The following is a 25554-nucleotide window of genomic DNA, read 5'->3' as shown; positions in this document are numbered from 1 at the left end:
TCTTGACATAACTTTTCAGGGATTGCCACTTAAGTTTGTCAGACAGTTTCAAGGCCTGCCTGGACACTTCAGGCTACATTTACAGTATAATGTAAAAGCCAAAAGGTTATAGAGCAGAGCTCTATATTAGTGTTAGCTAACAGTGTTATCAACAGCCCTGTGCACAAATAGGTGGTCAGTTGAACATTTGTTCGAGTGGGCGTGGCAAATTAAAAATCGAATCATAATTTGTCGACTCGGATCAAATGGTGTGATGTCATTGGAAGCTGTGTTTTTTTTTTTTACATGCAAGTACACTTTTGACAGTTAGCTATGGACTTAAACCAATATTTTACTTTGAAAAGTGTTCGGATTCTCTCTGTTTACGACGGACTCTTGACGCAAGTCAAGATGCTAATTATCTCAGTCGCGTAGTGCTGATGCTAATCGACAAGTTAGCAAAATGAGTAAGAAACAGACATATTTGGAAAGTTTCTTCTCAACGGCAAAGAGGCCCAGTGAAGAGACAACACAGGAGCCTATGACCAAGAAGAAAAAGAAAGACGCATGGACTTAAAAGCTATAAGTGATTCCCACGCATGATGGCCCGCTCTGCGGCGAGCGACTCTTAATTTAGCGTTACAGTGAATGAGTTACTCATGGACTTTAGATTTGTTCTGTGGTGCCTTATGTTGGCGCATTTAAGGAGGGTGCTGCTAATATAGTTACATAAAAATGTGGCTTCACATTTATTGTTATATCTACAAAGTACTCCAGTTTTTGTGTTACTCGTATCATTCATAAGCATTACCATAGTGAACTCACCATATTAAAGCGTTTTTGTTACCCTTGTTATGGTGTTTGTGCTGTGAGTACAGGTAGATAAAAATACAGTGGATTTGCATTTGTTGTTGTAGCCTTTTATTAATCAGCCGCCAAACAGCCGACCAACCTCCCCCACAACTGGGTTGATGGTTCACGAAGGTTTTTTGAACCAGTCCGTGGTGGGAAAAAGGCTGGGGACCACTGCACTAAATGTTAGCGTAGCTCTTGCGCGGCGCTAACTGGTATAAATGGAGCAATTAGGGAGCGTGTAATCCACTAAGCACGCGCAGATGGGGAAATTCAGTCAACCGAATTGCGCCGGGAGTTTTTGTGCGTTCGTAAATTAGGTCATTTGCATGCGGGGGGGGGGGGGGTGTTTGGCTTTCTAAGTAGAGGAGTTAATACACCTTGCACAATTTCTGACAACAAGAACGCCACTGCCACCTACTGTAGTGCCAGAGTCCCACAGTAAAGGATGGCGGTGAGCAATCGATCATTTGCATGAGGCACAACCACTACTAGTAAGTAAATAATTTGAACCAGAGTGACACAAGGGGATGTTAACTGTGTTACAATTCTTATTCCTTTGTGTATTTTGGAAATATTAGAATAATGTAAAAGTAAAATAACAACACTTGGAAACTGTCATAAATGAAAAAAGCATAATCTCCCAGTTCAATAAAACTAACATGTTGATACTATGAAAGCTGTGAAATTAAAAGATGTTTCAGTTTTAACTCAGCCATACATTTAGCCAGGACCCCGTGCAGAAGGTCATGTCTCAGCAATAGGAAATAGCTAACAGAGAGAGAAAAACACTACACAACAGGCATTCTTAACTCATTTGCTCCCAAAAACGTATAAATATGTTATATTTTAAATATTACCATGCTCCCAAAGACATATTTATAAGTTTCTTATGTTTTTTATGCTAGAGCATACAGAAGGCTTTGATGCAGCTTCTGAACTGAAGAAAATGCTTGAAGCAATTGTAGTTATTACAAACACGGCCAGTAGGTGGTAGCAGAGTATAAGAGATCAACTAGAGCCATGTTGCAAAAAGGCGTTTTTCCCCAGTGTGTAAACAGATTTGTGAATAATGATGAAACTTAGCTATATTCTAATGCTAATTGCTGCAAAGCGGAAACCGATACAAATATACTTTTTTTCCTGATGAAAGAAGAGACTCTAATATTTCTTTTGGTATGTTCCATGTTTTTATATTATCTGTGGGCCTTGCAAAATCTGTCAAAATCCAGTAAAACAGCCAGAAGCGAATGGGGTTGCTTCAGTGAAAATGGCTGCGAGTGAATGAGTTAATATCACTACCCCACCAAGAGATAGGTTATGCTTTCAGCTGAGGATGCATGAAAGGAAAACAAACTTCCAAGACACGTAGAAAATACATGATCACACAACGGCTCTGTCATAGCTAGGTGATTAATGACTGCTGTCCACTGTGTCTAAAATCACACTAGAAAGACTCCGGTTCACCAGACACCAGGAATTCCACCCTGGGACAGTCAACTATAATATTACACACCAGTGGGGAGTGAGGAAGGAAGTGCGAGGGTGAAGACACAGTGGAAGCACTAGCATAGACGTATGCAACTTGGATGGAAGCACACAATTGTGATGATCAGGACCAACAGATATCTACCAAGAAACATGAGTGAAAAAGTGCAAAGCTATGTAACAATCAGAATCACTGAACGCAAACCGTACAGTTGTTACTACAATTGGAACATGCATGGGAGAAATGAAAGGGAAAGCACAGAGCGGAAATGGAAGACCTTTAATCACTTGGCCAGTGGCAGCTGCGTACACTGAAGCTGTCCTCTACATTAAACACTGTTAAATTAATTACATTTCTGGAGGAATATTCTGGGGGGCGAACAGTGTAATGCTTATCCGAAGGATTGAGTGTAAAATAAACATAAAACACTGAAAATGATGTTGCTCTAATGTGCACTTGCAGCTGGTATGCCTGTTTTATTGTTATTTTTAGATGTGGATGAGCTCAACATGTCCACCTGAATATGACGTATAATCAGCACACCGACTCAATCAAGCTACCTAAAAGACTGTATTCAAATTCCGCATACAACGGGAAAGGACCAATAAAAACAAATTTCAAGTAAAAAGTCAAGCTGCACTGTTTTGCCTCTTCTAAAATACCGGTGACAAACCCACTTCTAATCAAGCCTTCAAAGCTATCTCACCAGACATTTATGTACACAGATATATATCGTTACTGTCCTGTGAAAAAAACTTATGCCCTTTTATTTATTGATTTATTAAATTTTTGGGATGTCTGCATTCAGTTTCATCCATAAATGTAAAGAAAATGATAAAAATGGACATAAGTGTGTTCCCTCGTTTCTCGTGGGTTCATCTTTCGCGGCCTCGCTGATTTTTTTCAGCATGCTTTTTTTTTTTTTTTTTACAGCTTGCTTTTTTTTTGGTGTGTTTTTTTTACAGTGTGTGCACACTGCCGTCTGTCGCCGTTGTCAGACGGCTCAGCGCGCCGCCTGCCACCCTCCCCATGGTTCACGCAGACCCGCGCCGGCCACAACGCTCGAGTTTCGGGGGCACCGCCACGATGCAGTCCCACGGGTCAAAATGGGTTTACGTGTCCTGCCTCAAATCTTCATCATTAAATTTAAGATTGTCTGTCCCAAACCATGCAGTCGTGCCCGTTGACGGCTAAGCGCGTCATGCGTCCACCACCCACTCCATGGTTCACGCAAGCCCGCCGGCCAAAAGCACTCGAGTGGAGTTTCAAGGGCACCGCGGCATTGAAAAATGGGTTTACGTGTCCTGCCTCATATCTTTATCATTAAAATTAAGAGATAAAGGGCCAACAAACGACCCATTTTTACCCGGGATGGGAACCACCTACTCAACTTGAACTTTGTGAAGGCATTCTATGTACATTTGAAAATCTCTCTTTTAAATATCATTTGTAATGTATTTTCTAAATACATTTCAAAAGATGTCAAGCTTTGGGGGGGGACACCATGTATTTTGTCTTGTACCATTTTGAAGCAGGAAGTGTATTTTGTCATTTTACAAGAATTATCAACCCAGAAAGAGAAGGGCCAAATTCATATCAGCACATTGTGCCATTATGCAGCTTTGATAAATAGTATGTAATATTGCAGTTATAGTTGTGTGGGTGCAAACCACCAGAATTTTTCATCTCTATTTCCCCTGTGTTAGGAGAAAGGCTGTAAAGAAGGAGATAACTATGCGGGTGGGTGGTCAAACTTGGCTTCACTTAGGTTGCTGAAAATACTGTGGGAAGACTGGTTCCTGGCTGACCGGCTATCGTGTATACAAAGACTGAGCTCGCCACATGTCAGCTTGCCTGCTTAAGAATTCCCAATTACTATTTTCAACACTATAAAACTACAATTGCGACGTAAAATGAGACCAAGCCAGTGTATACATACTCTAGTTTTAATCGGCGCATGCTTTTGAGATTTCAGGTGTTTTAAATGTGTAATTTTATACAAGACAGAGGTCATCATCTAAGCCTGCTTATGGCAGTGGTTAGTATATAAATCACAGTGAGCTGCAATTTTCAATATCTGAGAAATGATTACAGTAACCATCTGTCAGTGAAAGCTCTTTTAATGGCCGTTGCTGCACTTGAGACTCCAGTATAACGGTTTTGCCATCTTGATCTTTACTGTTTAAAGTGTCTCCTGAGTGTGGTTGCTGCTTGCTCTGTCATACTAAGTTTTCATCACAGTTCTTGAGAATATCCAGGGGTATCCTGATCCCAGCTTCTACAACAGTGTTCAAACTTGCTCTATTCCTTTGGTTGTTTACTTTTATATTTTACATACAAATATAAAAAATAAATCTCTTACAAAGGACATGCGCTTTTTTCCCCACAATTTAAAACAGTTCCCAGACATCTTGACTAGTTCCCTCCGAGCCATTATCACTGAAGCAACCTTCGCTCCCGGCTGTTTTACTGGATTTTGACTGATTTTGCAAGGTCCACAGAATATTGTGTTGTATTGCTCTAAAAACACAGAACCTACCAAAAGAAAGATTAGAGTCTATTCTTTCATCAGGGAAAAAACATTTGTTGTATTGGTTTCCATTTTGCAGCAATTAGCATTAGAATATAGCTAAGTTTCATCATTATTCACAAACCTGTTGAAAACACTGGGAAAAAGAGCTTGTTGCAACATAGCTCTGGTTGATATATTATACTCTGCTGCCACCTGCTGTCCGTCTTTTGTAATAAGTACCATTGCTTTAAGCCGCCTCTTCATGTCAGGAGCTGTATCAAAGCCTTCTGTATGCGCTAGCATAAAAAACTTTTTTTTAATGTATAAATACGTTTTGGGGAGTGCAGGACAAAGTACAAAAAAACATATTTATATGTTTTTGCGTTTGAATGAGTTAAAAATTATTTACACCCACTTTATTTGCTTTATATAAAATGACTCCGTTTTGGGGTTGTGGTTCTGTCTCATGCAGTTCACCCGCTGTGCTACTGGGCCAATTGACTTTCATTACCATGATGACTTTCATAACACATGACTAGTGTTGGAGCAAAACTGTTGCGACTAGGCGAGTGGTGCATGTTCTCAAACAGCCCAGAGTCTGAAGACAAAGATGAGTAGGAAAAGAGCACAACAGACAGGCCTTTTCAATTGTTAAAGCAGCACTTCAACACCAATAATGTAATGTAATGAAAAGGAATTTACAGTACTATCAAGCGATAATTATTATTTTTTTTAATTAATCACTCACGTTTCCATAATTAATCACGATTAATCAAATTTTTCTACTTCTATTATTTTCTACCAAGCTTGTAACAGTAGTAAAATATTGGAAATAATGTAAATTCATCATTTTGAATGTGCTTCCCCCTTCTCCTACTGTGCAAATGGTGCCTCTAAGAGACATGAAACTGTTGAAGCCCTGGAACAATCACTGCTTTTCTTTGAGCTCACAAATTCTGTTCGTTGGCCTCCTACCCCTATTATTCATTCATACAATAAACTTGACTGAGCCTACCTCAACAGTGTGGATTTTGGTTTCATCAAAGTGGTAATAAGCGCATTCATACAATTTCACTTTACATTAAATATATTTTTCTATATTTATTTAATTTTAAATGATTACCTTTATACTTGAGGCTAGATCTAAGCGCTGTCTGCGCTTGCTATTGAAATGGCTGGCCACTGTTCTCAAACACCGGACATCTGGATTGCATCTTTCCAGATCACCCCCAAGCTTTATCTGGGCTCTACACTTGAATGAAAATGTGGGCGCAACATGTCGTTAGGGTCCACTAACTTCAGAAGATCAGTCCGAGTGCCAGAGAGTCAATTTTCACATCTCTTTTTCATACAATGAAAGAGTATTTCAAACAGTGGCCTGCTTCAAAATACCAGAGGACAATAGAATTGGGTTCAAGCCTTGCCTTGACTAACAAAGTCTTGACAAAGACATGATTGTATTTGAAGGCAGTGTCAATTTATTCTCAAAAAGGGAATAAACTAATTACTTTCACCAGTACTTTAACTTTAACCCAACAACTCTTTTGAAGAGAGCATTTGAAGTAGGCTATGTTAATGTTTACCACAGCCAAACTGAAAACGAATCCATGGCCCCAAACTCCTTTTGTCTGTCAAGAATCAGTATTTCCCAGTGATAAGCAAGGAAGAAAGGGGGACAAGGAAAATGGCGCTGACTTGTCTCTCTCAAACTGGACATGAGCAGGTGAAAGGCGGAGACAATTTAACACTGTGGAGGTGATCTATAACTCTAGGCGATCAACTGTGAATTAACACCTTCTCTACACACTATTTAACTCTGGAAAAAAAACTCACAAATTTGCCACTTTGTAAACTCGCAAATTTGTGAGTTCATAAAGTAGCAAATTTAAGTGGCAAATTTGCGAGACAAAAAACTCAGAAACTTACAAGAATTACGAGAATTACACGTAGCATAGCTATAGTCTAATGTGAGGATTCGTTGGTGGTTATTGGAACACTGATTATGAAATGAAAAAGCAGGATGGAGACTGATTCATTCTTAATTTAAACTTTACTTGTCATACGCGGCAGCTAGAGCGACAACACTTCCTGACATCCTATCAGCTGACTAACACTAACCAATCAGAAGCTAGCATACTTTAGGTAAATGCTAGTGAATGACGGAGAGCAACAGATTCGACACATCAACTTAGCTACCGTACTTGTACAAAAAAATATAAATAATTCTGGAAATATAAATGTACAAGTAAATATACATTTTAACAAATTAACTTAAATGATTGACCATGGACCATCGCAAAGCGAGGCGTCTGTCGCTGGTCGTACCCAACATTTCAATCTCTGCTAAAGCAATTACTATCTCCTTATTTGAAAACCCGACCGAAAAGTATTGGCACAAATATCCAAGTAGTACGCTACATGAATTTTTCGTAAGTTTCTGAGGGTTTTTTTCTCACAATTTTGCCACTTTATAAACTCACATATTTACAATTTTTTTCTCTCAAATTTGCCACGTTATAAAGTCACAAATTTTTGCCCCCACCCTAAAAAAATGTATATGTGGCCTTAATACGCCATCGTAAGATAACAAATCAAGAAACCTCAGTGAAGCAGAAATCTTAAATAACAAAAATCAAATAATTGGGTTCTTATTGAGAATGTGACTGCAATAAACTGACTGCTTGCTAATCCTGCCACACTTTGAGAACCCAATCGCATGTCACCTCACTTATCTCAATTGACTGCCTCTTTCCGACACTTTAATCACCTGCTTTTTTTCTCTCTTTTTTTTTTGCATTGTTAGAGCTGGCTAGGTGCTTTCCGTCTGGCCACACATCATTTTGTAGTGTGAGCACGCCCCGCTAGGGCCCCTGGGGTCATAAACGCGCACAGGGGGTGGGAGTGGGGGCGTGGAACTTTCCTGTAGCATTGACCCCACTCATGCACACCAAATGGCACTCATGGATTGTTGTGTCTGTCAAGCAGACAGCCTAAAGGTTTATTTTTGATGCTGGATCCTTGTGTGAATATCCTGTATGGAGGAACTAGAAGTGCATATAGTGAAGCGAGGGAGGTCACATGGGAGTTTAAAACAACTGATCCTCTCCAGCTGTTGTCATGACCTAATCACACACACCGCAATGGCCTTTCAATCATTGAGTCTGATAATGTCTCACTTTTTCCTCACACACTTACTCCCAACTGTTTGCCTTATTATGGATGACAAATGTGGATGTACAAGTGTCAGCGCTTATCTACAAGCTAATATACCTTGTTGTAGCAAAGGTTGTGTGAATTCACAGTAATGTAGTGTTAAGGTTTACTGGGGAAAAAAGAAAGAAATACTTTCATAACTAATATTTAAAACAGGGACACAAGCGTGCAATTAAAATTTACAAGGATAAAAAAAATACATGTATTGTTTAGAAGCATGTTGCAATAAACAAAAGGGTTCATTCATGCAAGGGGAAATCTTACTCGTAAATTGTAAATGTTAACTTACCGAAATTTAAATAAGTCAGTGCCAGTACACATTAGATAAAGTGCAGACACATAAAAATATGACTCCCAGAGGGTAAAGTATTGCGTATAAAACAGCTGTTGCCTTGATGCTTGGTTACTAGATCAAAACATCTATAAACAATAATTTAAATAAGCTACAAGTTATGTGCATGAACACAACATTTTATGACTACAGTAACAATCCTGGCAAAGTCCCAGGAAAGACACACACACACAAAAAAAAACTGAAGTATTATATTCTTCTTGTCAACAACTGTGTGACAGTTTTTGGAATAAAGTGGCACACTAAAAAAAATTGCACTCATCCAACGTGTACGGTGCAGTTTTCCAGTTTGACTGTAACCAGCGTCTCTAATTAGAGGTAAACAAAACAAAAAAAACTGTTAGTGTAGTTGATCGACCAAATAGTAATTTTTCTAAAGTAACGACTCTTGTGTAGCCCAATGTAGCGTAGTAAGAGTGGCGTTTCTTCTTCACACATCTACTCAAGTAAAAGTAAAAAGTATTGTGTGGTATAACTACTCTTAGAAGTACATTTTTATCAAAAATCACTCAAGTTAATGTAACGGAGTAAATGTAACTTGTTACTACCCACCTCAGGCATTAAGTAACATCCTGAGAACTGTTGGCTAAACAACATTGTTTTGGTATGAAGAAAGAATGACTAGGATTTATTTAGGTATTTCTGTTATGTCAAGCCCTCTGGTAAAAATTAGACATACTGTAATCTTAACTGATGGTTCGATTGCTCTGTTGACTGTTTATCTGTAATAAACGGCCGTATTAAGTATATGCCAGACTCATAGTGAAATGAATTTACAGGTAATAGATTAGTGGTTAGGAAAATCGGTTTCAAATTGCAAGTCAATGAGCACTGACGGACATCTTTGGTCAAATATGCTTTAAAATAAATGTTTGTGATTTGAGATAAAACAAATGCTGACTGAAGTGGTCATCTTTCATAAAATGTATTGTTTATACATTGTCTACTTACTCTCTTTCCTTCTCAGTAAGTCTGTCAGTGATGGTGTCCTTAATGGAGGAGCGTGAACCCTTGTGGATGACCGGATACCGAAGCGGGATTTGCAGGAAGCATGAGATCATCAGGACCAAGTGTGCCGTATAGCCCAGGGCAACTGCCACGCTCCCATCATCCTTTGCTGCAGAAAAAAAAAAAAAAGATAATCCAACACTCTATTAACTTAAATTGGGCAACATATTGTACATCTCAAATGTCAAAAGTTTAATGACCCAACAGTCTGTATTTTACCATATCTAACATTTCTAAAAGAATAGTCATCACTGTCTGATTTGAAACAAAATTACCACCAGCATGTTAAATAAATAAATAAATAAATAAATAAAGCAGGCATAACTAAAGTGGCCGGTAGAATAATGGTTTGCATAGCTTGTTTTGTAATCTCAAAATAAATTGCTTTGCTTTCATTAACAACAACAGGCACAATAAGAAGAAGAAAAAAAAGCCTCGTTTGAGTACTTTTGGGGGATGGTTAACAAAAAGTTGAATATTGCGTCAGCTAGCAGACAATTATTCCGGGGCAAACCCTAAGGATGCAATGAGAGACTGACTGACCTTGTCAAGGTGAGTTGACAAAGAAAGCTTGGTTGAACGTTAGGAAGTGATGTGCCTTCATGCAGAAGCACTTTGACAGCCAGCAGGATTAAGGACTTTGAGTGACCCTGACCTGGGTTCTAACGTAGAACATCCACCCCTGTAGGCCAGTAAAAAGTGGCTAACAGTTCTGTACTTGATGTGGCTTTTTCTGGGGCAGACCTCACACAGATTAGAGCAGGGGTCAAGAGGTCAAATGGAGTTTAAAGGCATCTTTATGCATGCCTGCATTTTGCAAGAACTCTACAAGGCATATAGTCTCAAACACAAACTTAAAATTGGGGCTGGACATTTGACTAAATTTATTTGATAAATTAATCACTGAATGATTGTCTGAAGAATATTTAACTCATTCACTCCCAGCCATTTTCACTGAAGGAAACACAATGGGAAGGGAACACATTGCCCCTTCACTTTCGGCTGTTTTACTGGACTTTGACTGATTTTGCAAGGCCCACAGAATATTCTGTTCTATTGCTATAAAAACATGGAACCTACCAAAATAAAGATTAGAGACTCTTCTTTCATCAGAAAAAAAAAAGATGTTTGTATCTGTTTCCGTTTAGCAACACTTAGCATTAGAATATAGCTAAGCATTTTGCAACATGGCCCTGGTTGATCTCTTATATTCTGCTGCCACCTGCTGGCCGCTTTTTGTAATAACTACCATTGCTTTAAGCGACCTCTTCAGGTCAGAGCACAAAAAAAACAATAATACAAAAAACATATAAATATTTTTTTGTGACCATGGCAATATTTAAAATAGAACGGTTTTATACGTTTTTGGGAGCAAATGAGTTAACTCATTCACTCCCAGCTATTTTCACTAAAACAATCCCCTTCACTCGTGGCCGGACTTACTGGATTTTGACAGATTTTGCTAGGCCCACAGAATATTCTGTTCCATTGCTATAAAAACATGAAACCTACCAAAAGATTAGATTAGATAGTAATTGAGGGTTTTTTCAACATTGTCCTGGTTCATTTCCTATGCTCTGCTGCCACCTGCGGGCCATTTGTGCAACAACTACAATTTATTTAACAATGCATTCTTTGCAGTTGAGAGGCTGCATCAAAGCCTTCTCGTTAAAACGTATAAATACGTCTTTGGGACACTTAAACATTTAACATAGAACATATTTATGCGTTTTGGGGAGCAAATTAGTTAATGAATGTTCTGAACTTCTGTTTCAATGCAAGTGCCATTTTGAACAGTATAACATGTTAGCCTTATCACCAATCAATTCCACAATCCACATCATCAACAAGATTTTTAAATTCATTATTTGATTATGAAACCGATACATGGATTTGGCTGGTGTGGTGAAAACTAATGTGGTACCACACATCTCACACAACAGCAGTCAAGGGGATATCAGGAAAAAAGCAAAGCTAACGGTGAGTCAGCCATTCAGTGCTTGCCACACACTGCATCACATCCAGGCCAAGCCTTTTGTAAAGATGATGCAGAAGAAAGCCCGTAAACAGCTGAAGACAAGCAGACTAAGGACATAGATTACTGGAACCATGTGGTCTGATGAGACCAAGATACTGTAAACTTGCGCGTTTCATATACACACCTTTGAGATGACTACCGCCTTGCTAAAGAAACTGATTTCAAAAGTGACTGGCCAGCTCCATAATGTTGCCATGGAGTAATGGAAGAGGAATGCAGTGGTGAACACCATGTCCAAATTTTGTTTTACACAATTTTCACTGCGGGGTGTAGTTAGGACCCCAACCTCCCAACCCACCCCAGCAATTTGGTGTGTTGTGCTATTTCCAGGAGACTGTAAATTTAAACCGTTAAGCCAGCTATGTAGAACCAGCTATATGGCCAAATCAGTTCTTTGCTTGTTACATACACCATAAGATCCTATCAATTGTTGGTAACGGAACATTTTTGAATTATCTAAAATTACACTACGATTTGAGCTACCACGGATGTCCCAGCGATGTGTGTGGTCATCCTTGGTCAGTGAGATGACCAAGAGCGTGGTGGTCACTCTGTCAGAGCTCCAACTTTTCGCTGTGGTAAGAGAAGAACCTTCCAGAAGGTCAAACAACTAAACCTGTATGGTAGAGAGGCCACACAGAAGCCAATCATTTGGAAAAGGCACACACACAGCAGTCCACCTGTAGTTTGCCCAAAGGAAACTGAAGGACTCAGACAATGTGAGACAAAATACTCTCTTCTCAAGGACTGAAATCCTTGACGTGAACGCCAGATGTAAAGTTTGGAGGAAAACAGACACTCCTCATCACCAGTACCGTCCTTAAAGTCAATCATGGGCGTGGCATCATGAGATTGTCATTATAGGGTTTTGTGTGAATAATTTTGAGGTAAAAAAAAAAAAAAGAGAGAGAGAGGGAAAAAAAGAACTCTGTTTTAGAATGCGGTAACATAAAATGTGAAAAAGTGAACATTTTCTGAGTTTATAAAAAACTTGTTTGAAAAATAATTCTTACTTTTGTGATTAAAAGCACTGATTTGAATCTCAATTAGCCCGGGATTACACCGCATGCGTGTGCGTTGCGTCTCCGCTCCACTCCGCTGCATTTTATGGGCAAAACTCACCGGCTGCGCACAGCTGCAGTCTGGCAACTCCGTCGCCGACAACTTGCCGCCGTGTCTCGCATGATCGCGCGCGATAATGTGGCATTAAAAACGACAAACACACAGAAAGTGTGCTCAACAGAGAAGCAGAAAGAGAGGTGGACTTTTGATTTAACTTACCGTCCACTCCCAAAGCTACTACTATGACGTTCCTTGCAGCATCAATTTTTATGTTGTCTAAATAAAAAGGATGCGTCGTGTCACATATAACCCACCTCCATTGTAAATCTCTCCTCGTCCATGTTTGCTGCGGTGAATTAAGCGTTAAACATTATGACGTTTTGCTGACATGATTACGAAATAGGATCTGGCGGGTATTTCATTTTGAAAAGTAATCGGAATTTTTTATTTTGAAACCGCGTCAGTCTTCCTGTCCCGCACGATGTGTTCTGTGCTAGTTTACCATTTGACGGACGCCGACGCAAAAATAGAAAAATAGGTCTATCCGTGCGGTGAGCTCCGGCACGACGCAGCTGGTCCGCAGTCGATCAGCCGGTGTAATTTGAACAAGCTGATAGAATGGAAACGAATCGGCTGCGCCCACGAAGAGAAGCGGAGACGCAATGCACACGTATCCGGTGTAATCCTGGGGTTAGGCTGTTTTGGCAATAGTTTTCAAATAAACAAAAATTATAGCAACTTTTGATCAATACATAACAGTTTCACACTTTATTTTACCATTTATTTTTATTTTATTTATTTTAAGTGTGAAATACCTTTTTTTTTTTATAAATACTACCGATGTAAACCCGACTTATTTCCGATCAAACAACGGTTTAGGCCACGCCCACTTCCGGTTTAGGCCACGCCCACCCCAAATACAGATACGAATAATTTTGATGGTTGAACAGATACAGATAGTGGAATACTCGCTCATCCCTATGGTTATGTCTATTCTAATAGATTTTATTTATTTTTTTACTTTGATAGTTTATCTTTTGTCAACCATAACCTTTTATTCCAGACCTTAATGCCTCTATTGCAGAGAAGAGGCAGAGTGTTTGTAATCCCGTCCCTAGCTCAGCCTGTAATGCACACTACTGCCACCTGCAGACATTCATACTTCATAGTCAACCCCCCACCCTACCCCACCCCGATTTTCCCGTGGTAGGATACAATTACACATATTAAAACTGCATATCAATAGTTTTGACTTTTTTTTCCTATGTTCTTCAAACATCAATGCCTGTAGCAAAGTCACTCAAAATTGCTACATCTTGAATAATGTTGCGTCCATATTATATATCTACATTAAAGGCAGCATGGTAGCCAAGATAAAATATTTGTTCAGCATGCCTTGCTGCAGCTCATCCAAGTAAAACCATGAAACACATGCTGGTAGACAATAAATTACCTTGAAAGTCTTCAGAATTTGGCAGCTTCACTCCGCAGATAACATAATCTGACTGAGTTGCCTGTGGAATTAAATAACAATTTTATTTTTAAAACAATTACCAGGCATGCAGTATTTCAAGTATTAAATAACAATGACCTCAGAGATTTTCCCTCACACTAAAGGTATGGAACAATATATGATGTTACAGTAATTGTGGGGGGGGGGGGGATATCAAGGGTGCAACGTGTAAAAGTGTGAGCTGTTTGCTTTCTGTAATTTGACAATAATAATTCAATATGACTAATTATTGAACAACGGCTTTGCACTCACCACATCGATGGGATAAATGTAGGAAAGCTCAGAGAGAAGCTGGCGGCAGCGAAACGTAAGCTGGGCATTGAACTTCAGGAACTGTTCTCTGGGGAGATATAAACCGACACAGGGGCAACACAATGAGTGATTGCTTATCAGATCACATTCAAGCTAATACACTTAGTGGTAAGGCTGCATTTGCTTGATTTTGCCGTTAATTAGGAATCAGATGATTTGGACATTTTTAAATAAAAATAAAAAAAAGGCTCCAAACTATAACTCGATTATTACAATAGTTGTCCATTTATTTGATAATCGATTACTTGTCAATCAATTGATTAATTTTTGATAGGGATAGACCGATTATCAATGCCGATATTCAGCATTTTTGACAAATAAAATAAATGGAAAAAAAGAAAACTTGAACTGCAATCTGTCTAAATCAGAAATTATAATCCATTTCCTGATATGATAGTTGGTATCGAACCATCGAATGTACTAGAATGTGGTCCAAGCGGGGTCTGAACCCAGGACCTCCGTGGTGGAAGGCAATAGCTCTAACCACTGACCTAACTTGACTTGTTCAAAATCATGGCTAACGGCATATTTATATTGAAACGTGTCATCTGATGCTGAAAGCTGGTTACTGGACAATGCACTTTACCAAGTGTGCCACTGAACAGTATCAGAGAGCTGGCAATGATGATAAATTGAACGTAATTAATTAATTTTATTCATACCAAGGTCAAACTTTGTCACGTTTTATTTGGTGAATGGATATATTCTGGCTAGACATGACAAAGCTGCAAAAGACAAATATTACATATCCCGACAATAGCTGAAATTTTGGAGGTGCGTCATTCTAAAAAGATCCTGGCATCTTATCATTTCACTCTTTCTAACATGCGGCTGCTTTGCAGTCAAAAGAGGAGACAGATTAGAGTGTAATGGTTTCATCTCAAATCACTCAAAACGTCCAACGGGCTTTGCCTTATCTAATCATTTAAGCCAAGATGCATGCCCTTCACAAATCATTGTCCATGAACATGCAACTATGTTGCCCGCGTACATGCTTGTAAAGTCTGAGCTTTCAAGTCTTCAGCTGCCGCCAGGAGGGAGTTTGTTCAAAATCTAACATAGAATTACGTACGATATTGAGATAGCTTTTGTGTTTGACAGCAGCAAAAATAAAAAAATACCGTAGATATGCATAGTCCTTGTCTAAGCGACCCCCAGATAACACCTGCAATATACTGTATGTATGGTACAAATATAATGTTTTTGATCAGTATGACAAACAAATTTTTGTTTCTATATCCAGTGAGTCGTGTGGGCAGGGAAGCTAGTAAATTAGTTTCTCTAACCATTCACCATTCATCCATCTTAAAACAATAATACAAAATAAAGAAATTAGCCACACATTTGTTAAAATTAAAGGAGATTCAATTTTAGCCCTTATTGAGATCTTAACTATTAGGGGTGTTAAAAAACATCGATTCGGCAATATATCACAATATTACAGCGCACAAATCTCGTATCGATTCAATATGCAGCCGAATCGATTTTTAAAGCTCAATTTTTGACTGAAATATTCAACAAAATGTCTTAATTAGAATTAGGGTTCACATTTTAAGCATGGAAGAATGATATGTTAATGTAGCATTAAGCCTTAAAATTTGATTTCAATGCTGTTCAAACATGAAACAGATTGCCTTCTGTTTGTTAAATACGGTGGATCACAGTTATAAGCCTGAAGTAGATTTTCATACAAATCTTACAGAATCTTCACTGATTAGTATTTTCTAAATTTGAGTTTTAAAAAAAGCGCAATAATTGACTTATAGATTCGTATCGGGATTAATCGGTATCAAATCAAATCATGACCTTTGAATCGTGATACAGATCGAATCGCAAGCTACTAGGCAATTCCCATCCCTATTAACTATAGTTCACAAACATGTTCAAAACACCGGGGAAAAGAGCTTGTTGCAACATGGCCTTGGTTGATCTCTTTTACTCTGCTGCCACCTGCTGGCCATTTTTTGTAATAACTACCATTGCTTTAAGCGACATCTTCAGATCAGAAGCTGCATCAAAGCCTTTTGTATGCTATAGCATAAAAAAAAAACATTAAAAAAAACATATGAATATGTTTTTGGGACCATGGGAATATTTAAAATAGAACATTTTTATATGTTTTGGGGAGCAAATTAGTTAATGAGTGTAAATACTTTTGTAAAAACTTTGGCCTCAGTAAAGACTTGCTGTAAAAAGCAAATATGTGCCACGGGATTAATCGGTATCAAATCAAATCATGACCTTTGAATCGTGATACAGATCGAATCGCAAGCTACAAGGCAATTCCCATCCCTATTAATTATAGTTTTAAAAAGACAACCTGTTTTTGCAGTGGACAAAACAATACACCCAATGAATTCCACTGTGATGTAGTAAGAACAATCTATAATGGCATATTTATTTGGAAGTAAAAATGCACTGGCAAGAGGAGACTCGGACTCAATCCCATGTGTGCAATTTTCTTTGCAAATCTTTAACAGACATTTAAATTTGATGATAAATTTAATCTAATTAACATCATGTACTATAGGTCCAAGGAATTGATATTAGGCAGATGTGCTAGTGTTGATGTTAATTTCATGTTTTCTGGCCTTGAGGAGGCTCTGGTTTACCATCTGTGACTGTCTGGTACTTCTCAGACGGATAAAACCGTATCCAGAGCAAACAGCCGCCGCACAAGGACCCCGAGGCCAATTCAAACAATTAAATACTTTTTTTTTTTTTAACAACATGCAAACTCTGAATTGAGAACAAATATGAAGTGCCAAATGTGAAAACACCTTGTTTATTTAGCAGTTGCATTTGGTGCATGATGCATGCTGTAATCTCAGTCACTAAGCAACGCATTGAGCAACATCCTTCAGTATGCCCATACTAAGATGATGGGTAAAATATGAATTACAAAGTCTCTTCTGTGCTGAAATATATATATATATATATATATATATATATATATATATACACAGTATATATAAAAAAAAGGGAAATTACAGGTTCACACATACCTCTTGGCTGTACATTCCTTATGAAGCATGGTTAAGGATTCCTTCTCTGCCTTCAGACTTTCATGTTGAGTAGAATACACTTCCGCTAAGAGATAATATAAAGTAGGGGGGGAAAAAAACTTTTAATGAGTGCATGTTGTGTTACGTCTTGGTACATCTGAACAACCAGGTAGTGTTTAATTAGTTGTACTCGAGATCAAATAAGTTTTCATTGTAAACAAATCCATTTCCATCTGGCAACACACAAACCAGACTACATGCAACGTGCAAATAAAAAGTCAGAGAGAAAGCTGTATATTTTGATAAGACATGCTGTCGTTGCTTCTTCACAATGACAAGGAAGGTTTAATAAGTCTCCGTTGTAGTGTCAATGGCTTGACAAAGTTTTATGAATCATTCCTCGCAAAGATTCTATGCTTCAGACTTATTTGGTAGTTACCTTGATATCCTAATTAAGTTTGGACAGACCACCTGATGTCAGGTTGTATACCTGATATGGATGTCATCATCTGTCTCGCTTACAAACTTGGTACCTACCATTCTGTTTTGGTCATGTCACGTAATTTATTTCTTTACTTCATAACAGTCTTGAGACACTGATACAACGTTCTCTTCCTTTGAGCATACGAGGGACTTTTGCATTCTTGTTATAACCTTTTTTCCCGACGCTTAGGCTCTTTTCCATAAGCCTTAGGAGATGCAGATCATTTGGGTACAACGGCGTATTAAGGCCATGTGTATATATATATATATATATATATATATATATATATATATATTTATTTATTTTTCACAGGGGGGGAATATTTTCTGAGAAAAAACTCACAAATTTGCCACTTTATAAAGTGGAAAATTTGTGAAAAAATAACTCAGAAATTTGTGAGAAATACACGTAGCGTAGCTGTAGTCTAATGTGAGAATTCATTAGTGGTTAATGGGACACTGTTTATAAAATGAAAAAGCAGGATGGAGACGGCTTCATTCTTAATTTAAACTACTTATCGTACACGGCAGCTAGAGCGACAACACTTCCTGTTCCCCTATCAGTTGACCAAAACTAACCAATCAGAAGCTAGCATACTTAAGGTAAATGCAAGTGAATGACAGAGCAGCAGATTCAACACGTCAACTTAGCTACTTGCACACAAAAATACCAAAATGTATGAATGTGTAAATAATAATTCGGGAAACATAAATGTACAAGTAAATATACATTTTAACAAATTAACTTAAATGGTTGATCCCAAGGGTGTGGACCTTCGCAAAGCGAGGCGTCTTTGTCGCTGGGCGTATCCAATGCTTCAAACATCATTTGGCTAATCTCTGCTAAAACAAATCTCCTATTTGAAAATCCGACTGAAAAGTATTGTCACAAACATCCAAGTGGTATGCTATGTGTATTTCTCGTAAGTTTCTGAGTTTTTTTCACACAAATTTGCCACTTTATAAACTCACAAATTTGCTCGTTTTTTTTCTCGCAAATTAGCCACTTAATGAAATGGCAAATTTGCGACTTCATAAAGTGGCGAATTTGCAAGTTTTTCCTCAGAAAATGTGTACACACACGTGGCCCTAATACGCCATTGTATTAAGTAAAAAAAAAAATATATATATATATATATATATATATATATATATATATATATATATATATATATATATATATATTTTTTTAAATTATTTCCTTAACTTGACTGAGCGACAATATTGCATGGGCATTTCTCTTTACAATTTGACATCACAGTATATTTCAACGAGCTAGCTTCTAAACTGAAAGCACACCAAGGTGTTTGTTAGTTTATCATTTCACATTTATAAATTTAGCATACTGCTTCATTGCTTTAAGTTTATTTATTTATTTATTCATATTGTTGTATTTATTCATTTATTTTTAATGATTGATTTAGTTATTTTTTAGGACGGACAAAAAGGTGAAACGATTTCAAACCTTTGATGAGACTTGACTTGTATTATAAGGCACAATCGCGCCAGACCAGTTGCAATGTACTATGGTTCCATGTTACCGTGAAAATTATAGGCATGGTCATTATTCCCAAAGGGGGTAATTTGTTTACTTTGGGTATTGCATATCTGCAAAAACACTCAGTCAAGAGTGTAAACTAATTCACCGCATTATTTTATATTTGCCTACAAATGTTGTACTGTAAACTTTTTTTTTTATATGTTTATCTCCTTAATTTTTCTGATTTGCTTATTACAAGTTAAAATGATAAGTCTTTAGTAGAGATGCTTTTAAACTGACATTTAAAACAAATTAAGAACAAATGTAAAACAAAATTTAAATAATAAAGACTGGACAATATGGAAAAAAATATTTGTGATCTTTTTTCCCCCCCTAATCGCCCAGTCCTAGTCATTTGAGCATAAAGTGACATCTGAGGATAGCTAACCGCTAAAACTCATCTAGGGTTAGGGCAGAGCTGGGCAAACTCTGTCATGGAGGGCCAGAGTCCTGCAGGTTTTGGAGGTTTCCCTCTTCCATCACAAGCTGATTCCAATCAACAGGATCGTTATCAGGCTTGTGCAGAGCTTGCTGATGAGCTGATCATATATTAGCTGTGTTGGAGAAGGGAAACATTCAAAACCTGCAGGGCTCCGGCCCTTGAGGACAGCGTTTGCCCACTCCTAGGTTAGGGTTAAGTAATCAACTCAGAACTTGGAAGTGTACAGGACACTTCCATATAGAGCAGAGGTGGGCATTGAGGGCCGATATCCTGCAGGTTTTGCATGTTGCCCTTCTCCAACACAGCTGATATATGATCAGCTCATTAGCAAGCTCTGCATAAGCCTGATAATGATCCTGTTGATTGGAATCAGCTTGTGTTGGAAGTCAGAAACCTCCAAAACCTGCAGGACTGCGGCCCTCGAGGACCGAGATTGCCCACCTCTGATATAGAGTGAAGTGCAGTGGTTGCACGGTTCAAACTTCAAAATGCAAAATGAAAAGGCAATCCTGCATATCACAACTACAATGATTACAGTTTTAATAACATGGTCATTTCATTGCTCATGCAGTGAGCTAAGAGTATCTCACATGGATCTGAGCTTGAGCAATAATATTGTAAAGCAGAACCAGACTTCTACCACAAAACTAGCACCCAGGGCCATTCTGCTCTACATTGAGCTAAAAGTCCCGCAGGAACAGAGGTGTGTGTGTGGGGGCGGGTGGGGCGGGTGGGGGGGGGGGGTGGTTCTTCTTCAAAGAGACAAAGATCAGACAGGCCATATCTCTTATTGCACTGTTGCTTTCATGTAATTCCCAGCACTGCCAATCTCTTCTTCCATCTAGTCACCAACCTTACTGGCACGGAAAGATAAAATCCAGCAATATACGTGCAGTTCTCTTTAAGAACTGGATATGTGTAATTTGTATTTATTTTTTATTTTTATCTTGGTATATAGAACCCAAACTTTACCGTGGATATATAATGAAAAAAGGCTGTGCCAGCTGCTGTAATCATTATCATGACAATAAATCAATCAGGAAGCCCACTAAAATCTCTTTAATAAGAACAACTTCAGGTCCCACGTTGCTTAGCTAGATTTCACAGTGTGAACAACTGTACTGCAGTGTTGTGCAATGTGGCCTGAACTCTGCGACCTCTGTAATAGGCAAGGTGTAGTGGCACATATGCTGCTGCCTTCCATGCTGATGTCATGGATAAAATTCCCGGTACATACCCAAATGTCCTGCAACTGAAGCAACCCGTGCATCCACCATAAAAACAGTCCCAAGCATATCATATGCATGACCCACTGTGGAAAACCCTGATGGAATAAGCCGAAAAATCCCCAAATCTTCAGTCTATCATACTTAAACCCCAGTTTCTCAAAGCGCTGAGTATTATGAGCTATTATGTCTTCCCAGGACAACATTTTGGAACGTTTTTCCAAAGTGTTTTGCATTGGAGTTCCATTCGACTCCCACCCTGTACTAATCTGAGATCAAAACCTCTGGCTAAATCCAAAAAAGAAAATTAGTTAGCCAAATTAAAAAGTAATTACAAAAACTGGCCATTAAAAACGACACACACTTTCTTTTTTTTTTAACAACAAACAAGTTCAAGAGTTACGTGGAGCATTTTAAGATCGTGAGACCACACTGAGTGAGGAAAAAAAATTTGACCAAATTCCACCAATCGTAATGGCAGTAAGACAGGAATCCTCCATTCATCTATGCATTCATCCATCAATTTTCTTAACCACTTATTAACTTCTGACATTTTCACTGAAGCAACCCCCTTCGCTCCCGGCTGTTTTACTGGATTTTGATTCATTTTGCAAGGCCCACAGAATATTGTGTTCTATTGCTATAAAAACATGGAACCTACCAAAAGAAAGATTAGTCTCTTCTTTCATCAGGAAAAAGAGTCTATCTTTCTATCTGTTTCCTTTTTGCAGCAAATAGCATTAGACTATAGCTTCATCATTATTCACAAACATGTTCAAAACACCGGGAAAAAGAGCTTGTTGCAACATGGCCTTGGTTGATCTCTTATACTCTGCTGCCACCTGCTGGTCGTTTTTTGTAATAACTACCATTGCTTTAAGCGACATCTTCAGATCAGAAGCTGCATCAAAGCTTATAGTTTTTTTTTATGCTAAAAAACGTACAAATATGTTTTTGGGACCACGGCAATATTTAAAATAGAAAATGTTTATATGTTTTGGGGAGCAAATGAGTTAATGAGTGTAAATACTTTTGTAAAAACTTTGGCCTCAGTAAGGACCTGCTGTAAAAAGCAAATATGTGCCACCGAGCTACTGATAGAATGGTACAAAACTTGAATAAAAAAATATTTTCCTTAACTTTTACATTTTTTTAATGCATATCATTGCTTCCCAAAACTGTAACGAAACCTTGAAAAACAACACAACTGACATTTATTGGCCAGGAGCTCTGACTGTGATCCAGAGCATAAGAATATATAGTGTTACCAATTATAATAAACGCCATTCAGGGCCTGATTTATGTTGTCTTCTAAAGCTGAAAGAAAGGAAATGAGAGGAGTGTGACCCCAACAAACTCACCATTCAGGAAGGAGGCGTGAAAGCCTTGCATTTTAAATTTACATCTGTGGAAAGGAGGGAATGATTCTCTCTCGCCTAAGCTTTCTTTTATGAATTGTGTGCAAAATATGCAGGAGACCTCATACTCGCGCACAAGTCTGGAAGTCAAGGAAATTAACAGAAGTCTGTTCCACCAAGTGGATTAGCAGGCACCAAGTGGGCTGTTAAAACTGTCATCATGATAATACAAACTGCTAAAAGTTTTGTTTATTATGCTAACAATGTCCAAGATGAAAAAGAGGGATCACATTTAACAGGCATCAGCAAGTCCGTAGCAATATTCTCATTGTTATTTCACTAAAACATGGGCAGCTGACGCTCAACTCATCTTTATCTGCTGGTTCTCATGCAGGCATGCAACACACACGCATGCAGAAAATTCACAAGATGTTTGGGTTTTTGAGGCCATTTGTTTTGAAAGAGGCCAGCTTCCTGGGAGTTAGAATTATTTGCTAATGGGCCCTTTAGCTACGTGAGAAATGTGAAGACCACACGGCCAGGTACAGATGAGAGGAATGGAGGTTAACAATCCATTCTGGATGCCCTCCAGGGATATATCGCATAACACTTACACAAATGGCAAACTGTCAATAAATCGTACAAAGAAATCTGAATTTAATTTGCGCTGTAATGTGTAATGATTTAAAATTAAACACGTGGCTTTAATTGAATCATCACTTACATTAAATCATTTGCATGTGTACCTAATTCTATGCTTCTTAATTTTGTAAGGTCATGAGACTCTTCAGAGGTAAAAATTCAAACAAAAGCTCAAATTATCTTGTAGAGCTACAAAATGTCATTTTAAACCATATCATACACACTTTTTAATGTCTGTTTAAATAGAATCGGCCCCGAAAATGTGCTGCTGAATAAATAGGGCAACACCCGTTTTCCATAACTGTTAAAGGAGCATTTTCTCAAGGATGAAACTTGTTGAAAATAAATGATTTGGATGTTTACGAAAACATTGTTAAAAAGTAGTTATGAACTATTGGATAAATAGATACTTCTACTAGATTCTTTAATGATCCAAAAATGATATTCCTATTTCCTACTTTCACATTATATGAGCAGAAGAATTGCAAAATAATTCTTGCCCGTTTCTTAATGAAAAATTAAGATATGAATTAGTGTTAATTTCATCAACGAAAACTAAACAAAAATAATTTTGTCAACACACATTTTTCACCAGACTAAAACTAGACTAGACTAGACTAAAACCGTCATTAATAAACAATAACTGGGACTAAATCGGTATGCATTTTCATCGACGACACGAAATGTACCTCACTTAATAAAAACTGGACTAAAATCTATGGACATTTTAGTTCATGAACAAAAACGAGACAAACATTATATGATTTTGTAAAATCTTGTCTGCTAATCTATCACTGTGACACTGTCATGTGACATACCCCCTTTCAAATCTGCAGCTAGCGATTGCAACATGCAACAATTATCCAACGGCTATAACGTTCCAACAATAATGTTAATACGACCGCTAACTAATGCTGGCTAATTTACTAGCTCATAGTTTTCGATCCGAAATGTTCAATACGCTGACAAAAGATTGACAGGAGTAAAATGATTGTCCTGATTAAGACTAGACTAAAACGTTAACAGTTTGGTTTTGTTGATGACAACTAGATGATTTTTTTTTTCTTGGATTAAAATAAAGACTAAAATGCTAGATTTATAGTCTACTGAAAATGTACAAAATAAAAATGGGATGAGGTTGACTGACTATGATAAAAACTAACAAGCGTGATTGAAAATGGACTAAAACTGAGACTAAATTTTAAAACGGCGGATAATTGCACTGGGACAAGGACCAAAGAGATTTTAAAAAAATTGAGGATTTTTAAGCACAAAGGAAAATTCTCGTTCAGTTCTTCATCGTGAATTTGTTTGCGTCTGTGTTTTGTCTGCATGTGTGTGCAGACTCCATGTTAATTATAAACATACCAACTAGGCAAAAGTACACCTGTAAGAAGTCAACAGGATCCCGCTGACGTATTTAATAGTGGTTGTAAAATCAAGTAAAAAAAAAAAAAAAAAGGAAAAGCTTTAGGACTGTAGGCGATCCCACCATACACTAACACAAACTAGCTTTTATACTTTGGTGCGAGCATACCTGTGCACACCTGCACAAGTATTTTGGTTTATGCATCAGTGTGCTCGCCAAACCAAGCAGGGTGAGCCATGCCCTTTCATTAGCCTTCTACTCCCCAATGAACATCAACAGACTGCAGTAAACCACTTCTCATCTCAAATAGCATCAAGGCAGGAAATTGGAGAAACATGACAGGGTTGAGTCGTCCTTGGCACATAACGCCTAAATCACAGGTATGACAGGATATATTAGATTAAGTGTGTACTTGTGCTTTCACATTCCATTCAGTATATCTATTTTGTTGTGCCTGTCACCACTACCCATTATCTTGAAAGCTTGGCATCCTCTCTTGGTTTTTGATTTCCTGCAATTTGTCTCCATCACACTTGTGTTGAGCTGTATTTAGTCCTATTTCCTACATAGCCAAACTCCAGGATTGACTCGGAATATCTTGGGCAGAAAAGGGAGCTACAGCACGCTGGAAATGAAGTCTGCAGTTGGGAGTATGCCTCTCCCCCCTCCCCACCACTTCTTTTTTTTTAGTTGTTTTATGACATTACAGTATAGCTGGAAGCAAAGAGATACCCTTTTAAATATCATTAAAAAGTGGAATACCTTAACTCATTCACTTCTAGCTTATTTCACTGAAGCAACCCCCTTTGCTCCCGGCTGTTTTACTGAATTTTGACTGATTTTGTAAGGCCCACAGAATATTGTGTTCTATTGCTATAAAGTATATTTGCATCTGTTTCCGTGTTGCAGCAATTAGCATTAGTGGGTATAGCTAAGTTTCATCATTATTCACAAACCTGGTCAAAACAATGGGGAATAGAGGTTGTTGCAACATGGTCCTGGTTGATCTCTTATACTCAGTTGTCACCTGCTGGCCATTTTTTGTAACGACTACCATTGCTTTAAGCGGCCTCTTCAAGTCAGAGGCTGCATCAAAGCCTTCTGTATGCTTTAGAATAAATAAATAAAACGTTTTTGGGACCATGGCAATAATTAACAT

General features: G+C 38.0%; 1 protein-coding gene across 3 annotated transcripts in view; it reads right to left on the bottom strand.

Annotated features, from left to right (window-relative positions):
• uvrag (UV radiation resistance associated gene) overlaps positions 1–25554 on the bottom strand; it is a 91152-nt gene that overhangs the window by 39923 nt on the left and 25675 nt on the right. For all 3 annotated transcript variants that reach the window (XM_077547022.1, XM_077547021.1, XM_077547024.1), the window contains exons 9-12: positions 17336–17420; positions 14271–14358; positions 13959–14019; positions 9349–9514 (exon numbers count right to left, since the gene is read on the bottom strand). In XM_077547022.1, the coding sequence (XP_077403148.1) occupies positions 9349–9514; positions 13959–14019; positions 14271–14358; positions 17336–17420 (400 nt within the window). The remainder of the gene's footprint in view (positions 1–9348; positions 9515–13958; positions 14020–14270; positions 14359–17335; positions 17421–25554) is intronic.

Source organism: Vanacampus margaritifer, chromosome 16 (genome assembly GCF_051991255.1).
Source record: "Vanacampus margaritifer isolate UIUO_Vmar chromosome 16, RoL_Vmar_1.0, whole genome shotgun sequence".
Lineage (NCBI taxonomy): Eukaryota > Metazoa > Chordata > Actinopteri > Syngnathiformes > Syngnathidae > Vanacampus > Vanacampus margaritifer.
Note: the sequence above shows the minus strand (reverse complement) of the source record. Positions and strands in the feature narration are given on the sequence as shown.